General features: G+C 54.6%; 1 protein-coding gene and 1 long non-coding RNA gene across 2 annotated transcripts in view; one reads left to right on the forward strand and one right to left on the reverse strand.

Annotated features, from left to right (window-relative positions):
* TSKS (testis specific serine kinase substrate) overlaps positions 1-2,125 on the forward strand; it is a 14,908-nt gene extending 12,783 nt beyond the window's left edge. Inside the window, exons 10-11 of the mRNA XM_011374522.2 lie at positions 1,611-1,735; positions 1,865-2,125. Coding sequence (XP_011372824.1) covers positions 1,611-1,735; positions 1,865-2,021 — 282 coding nt within the window. The 3' untranslated portion in view covers positions 2,022-2,125. The remainder of the gene's footprint in view (positions 1-1,610; positions 1,736-1,864) is intronic.
* Positions 2,126-2,216: 91 nt separating this feature from the next.
* Positions 2,217-4,337, reverse strand: LOC111729162. Its single transcript, XR_002776116.1, has 2 exons — positions 4,255-4,337; positions 2,217-3,109 (listed from the first exon to the last, which is right to left on the reverse strand). It is a non-coding gene; the product is annotated as an uncharacterized LOC111729162 (long non-coding RNA).
* Between the last annotated feature and the right edge of the window lie 90 nt (positions 4,338-4,427).

Here is a 4,427-nt window from a genome sequence, read left to right on the forward strand (position 1 = left end):
CACATTTCTTTCCTCCCGCAAGGCGGATTCAGTGTCTTGTGGAACACAAGAAAGACTCGATACATTTCGAGCCTCCGGGATTTCTAGTGCATTGTGGGAAGGTTGGGATGTGGTGCTTGGTGGGAGACTGCGTTTCTCCGTGCATTGTGGGGAAAGTGAAGGCGAGACCTTGATGTATTGGAGAGCCGACGGATACCACGCTGCGTCCACATTAGGCAGGGGGAGGACTTCCAGTGCAACGTGGGATCAGGCTTAACTAGTGCACTGTGGGAAACGTGAGTTTTGGGTAAACTGAGAGCCATCTGGTGCCCTTCGGGAGTGGCACGGTGGCAACCAAAAGATATCTTATGCACTGTAGGTTGGCCCCAGTGGGATCAGGACCTGGGTGGAGGCTGGGCGGGCAGGCAGGCATGAGGCATCCTGGGAATGGAGTTGGTACGAGGCCTCCTTCACCTGGTGACTACCTTTCCTCCAGCCAGGGGCAGCAGTTGTCCACAGAGTCCCTGCAGCAGCTGCTGGAACGAGCGCTGACCCCGCTAGTGGACGAAGTGAAGCAGAGGGGCCTGGCTCCCGCCTGCCCCAGCTGCCAGAGGCTACACAAGAAGATTCTGGTACCAGGGATCATGGGCCACCATGCCCCATTTTTCTGTCAGGGCAGGGGGAGGGGAGCTCCAGGCGCAAGGTACAGCTGGGTGTGGCAGGATGGGAAGGGTGGAGCGCTGGGCTCTAATGCATTGGGGTGGGAAACAGGTGAGCAGGTGGGTGGTAGGTGAGTCATAGGTCGACCTTGGGTGATGGACTTGGGCCCAAAGCATGATGGGACATTGCATCTGGTGCATTGTGAGACACAGGAGACAGACACCAGTCTACAGCTTCATGGACTAAAAGCCTGATTTTCAGTAGACCTCAAGAGGCCACACATTATATAGCATCACTGAGGTCAGACAGGACCCAGCGCACATAGATCACAGCGAGCTAGTGCATCACCGGAGATGGAACCCCACCTCTCTATGGGGTACTGCACCCTAGACTGAAGCCCAAGAGCTGACGGAACTTGAGGCCTGTGTGAATTCTGAAACGTAGAGACCTAATGTATTATGGGATACTGGCCTAACGTGTGATGGGATGTAAGTTGAGGTGTGTGAGACAGACAAGTCAGGCAGTATGGGACACTGATGTGGCAGAACTATGGGACTAAGACATGATAGGACGTGGGGCCTGGTGCATTTGGGATATAGGGAGCCAAAGCACTAAGGACTACTATGGTGGCAGGTGCTGGTCTACCGATAAGGAGAGGTGAGGTCTTGTGAATTATGGGATGTGTAAGGTCACATGATGAGATACCGGGGCCCAGACACATATTCAATGCATGATGGTTCACGGGCATTTGGGCACAATATGACAGACGCTGATTTAGTGCTTGCTGGGACATAGATGGCCAGTGCGTCGTGGGATGGTGGGGTCAGTGTCAGGCTGGAGGCATGATGGGATAACCTGGGGGAGGAACTCGGGTCCCATGGGACCCTGCCCCTTGCCCTCCGCGATCCAGCTCCCCCTCCACCCCCAGCCCAGTCAGGCAAGCCCAGCCGCGCCCACACTCCTCTCCCCAGGAGCTGGAGCGCCAGGCCTTGGCCAAACACGTCAGGGCAGAGGCCCTGAGCTCCACCCTTCGGCTGGCCCAAGACGAAGCCCTGCGGGCCAAGAACCTGCTGCTGACGGACAAAATGAAGCCGGAGTGAGGACGGAGGCTGAGGGCATGGGAGGAGGGTGAGGCCTTTGGCACTGGCCTGAGCCGCCCCTCCCCCACTCCAGCTCCGTGACACCGGGGCCACCAGCACCCACTCCCCGCGCTCCGTCTTTACAGGGAGAAGGTGGCCACTCTGGATTATCTACACTTGAAGATGTGCTCCCTCCACGATCAGCTCAGCAACCTGCCACTTGAGGGGTCCACGGGGACAATGGGGGGAGGAAGCGGTGGGGGAACTCCCCCAAAACGTGGGGGCCCAACCCCTGAACAATAAATGGCCCCTCATGCTGGCATGAATCCTGTCTCCTTGATGATATCAAAAGATGGCTAGCAAACTGGATGTGACTCAGTCCCCAGCCAGCACGCTATCCGGGTTCCAGGGATGCTGCTGATGGTCCAGCTCTTTGGAAATGAAATAGGGATAGAACTAAGGTTCTGTGATGCAGTTTGGGCTCGTCAGCCAACATTTTTTTAGGGTGGTTTTTTACTAGATAAATTGTCTATTGCGGTATAAAAAAAATTGCCCCAAAATGTAGTCGCTTAAAACAATAAATATACATCATCTCACAATTTCTGAAGACCAGGAATCTGGGAGTAGCTTAGCTGGATGGTTCTGGTTCAGGGGCCTCGCGAGTTTGCGGTCAAGACGTCAGCTGGGCTGCGCTCATCTGAAGGCGTGACCGGGGCCAGAGGCTGTGCTTCCAGGATGGCCCACTCACGTGGCTCTCGCTTAGAGGCTTCAGTTGCGTGCTGTCTGTTGGCTGGAGGCCTTGGCTTTTCATGGCAGCTAACTGTCCCCAGAGCAAGCAGCCTGAGAGAGAATAGGGCCTTTGATGACCTAGTCTCTCAAGTTGTATATTGTCACTTCTTCTTTTTGTATTCCTTAGAATTGAGTCACTAAGTCATCCCGGGTAGGCCGATGAGTTTAAGATGGACTCGAGCAGGTCACTCATCGCCTGGGGCTTCTCTGAATAGGGCAGGGTGTGCTGCTTCCAGCTGACGAGGTCAGCGGTGCTGAATGGCTGGCAGCGGAAGATGACGGGGCAGCCCGGCTGGAGTGTGCTGTCTTCACTAATCTCAAGAGGGCCTCGCGTCTCTCGGAGGGGCATCTAGAGGGCCGCAGGCTGCTGGGGCGGCGAAGGCATCGATGGCAGAGGGCTTTCCAATAATTGGGGGTCATGTGGCTGTGTGGGGACTGGCGGAGCTGCTGGGATGTACGGTGGTGGGAAAAGAGGCTTTTCCTCCAGGTCCCCTTGGTGGATGGCTCTTGCTGGCTCTTCCTTGTCCTTTCCCCGAGTCATCGGGCCACAAGTACCTTACTCTGTCTCTGCCTATTTGTGCAGAACCGGGATCAAGTAGGCACTACAGTAGGATTTGCAACTATGAGTCTATGTATGGAAACTGGGCTGGATGTCTAGGGGACCCTGTCACTACCTGGTACATAGTTCTCACAGTGGGGAGGTCCAAGGTCCCTTCCGAAGGCCCTCCTACCCCTAAGGCAGACCACTCAAGCTCACAAAGAGTACGAAATTTTCCTGGGGTCAACTTGACCCCATAATCCCCCAGGAAACCTTTCTTAAAATTTTTCAACATACCGTTTAAGACATTTGGCTTAGAGGAACCTCCACTCATAATGCCTCAGGGAGCTCCTAATGGAGGGGGAAAATGGACCTTAAAATTTCAAGTAAATAATTTGACAGAGGGCCCCTATGTCAAAAAGGGCCATTTGGAGATAGACAATTCTTAAGCCAAATCAGCAATTAATTGTCCTCCCTCCCTGTGTATGCCACCCTGTGTCAGCAACGCAAAGACAGACAAGGGTAGGTGCCTCCTGCAGAGAGAAGACCACTCAGGTGCTCATCTGGCCGCGTCCCAAAGGAGCTTAGGTGACGCCTGGCCATAGCGGACTCAGCTTTGTGACTTATGATCGGACACCGGTCCACTGCCACCCTGGACCATATGCCGTGCACCAATGAATTGCAGAAGAGTCCACTCAAACTCTGTAGCTTTTAGGGGACCTTATGGGTGCCCAGCCGTGGAGCCACAAATCCGTACCTGACCGAGTCAAATCGGCCAGGATGCTCATTCACTCACAAATTCACACCTCAGAGGTTAAAACATTGCCCCCCCTTTTTAATTATTTATTATTATTATTTATGCCTACAGCATCTACTCTTCCTAGGTGGTCTCCCATCCACGTACTAACCAGGCCCGACCCTGCTTAGGTTCCGAGATCAGACATCGGGCTTGTTCAAGGTGACATGGCCATAGACCGTGGCTCCACTGGGGCACGAACCCAGAACCTTCTGCGTGTAAAGCAGACATGCTAACCGCTACGCTATGGAACCATGGCCACCTCCCCCCTTTTTGGAAGGCCCTGACCTTTGTCTTCCCCTGTTGGGAAGACCCTGACCTGTGTCTTCTAACCGAAGACTTTAGAAGGTGATCAAGCTCCTCTTCTGTCTGGAAACGGGACCTGACTGGGGCGCTGGGCCCTGGGGCCTTACCTTATCCTGTGGCCATTCCTGACGAGTTAGTCTGTCCCTCCTTTCAGTCCGGTTGGGGCTCAGCTGTCCAGAGAGTCAGAGTGTCAGTCGGAAAGAGAACCCGGAATATTTTCAGGTGGCATGCCTCCCCGTTCATCTCTGGGCCCCTCCAGCCCGGCCCGGCCAAGCCACCC

Source organism: Pteropus vampyrus, unplaced genomic scaffold (assembly GCF_000151845.1).
Source record: "Pteropus vampyrus isolate Shadow unplaced genomic scaffold, Pvam_2.0 Scaffold250, whole genome shotgun sequence".
Classification (NCBI taxonomy): domain Eukaryota; kingdom Metazoa; phylum Chordata; class Mammalia; order Chiroptera; family Pteropodidae; genus Pteropus; species Pteropus vampyrus.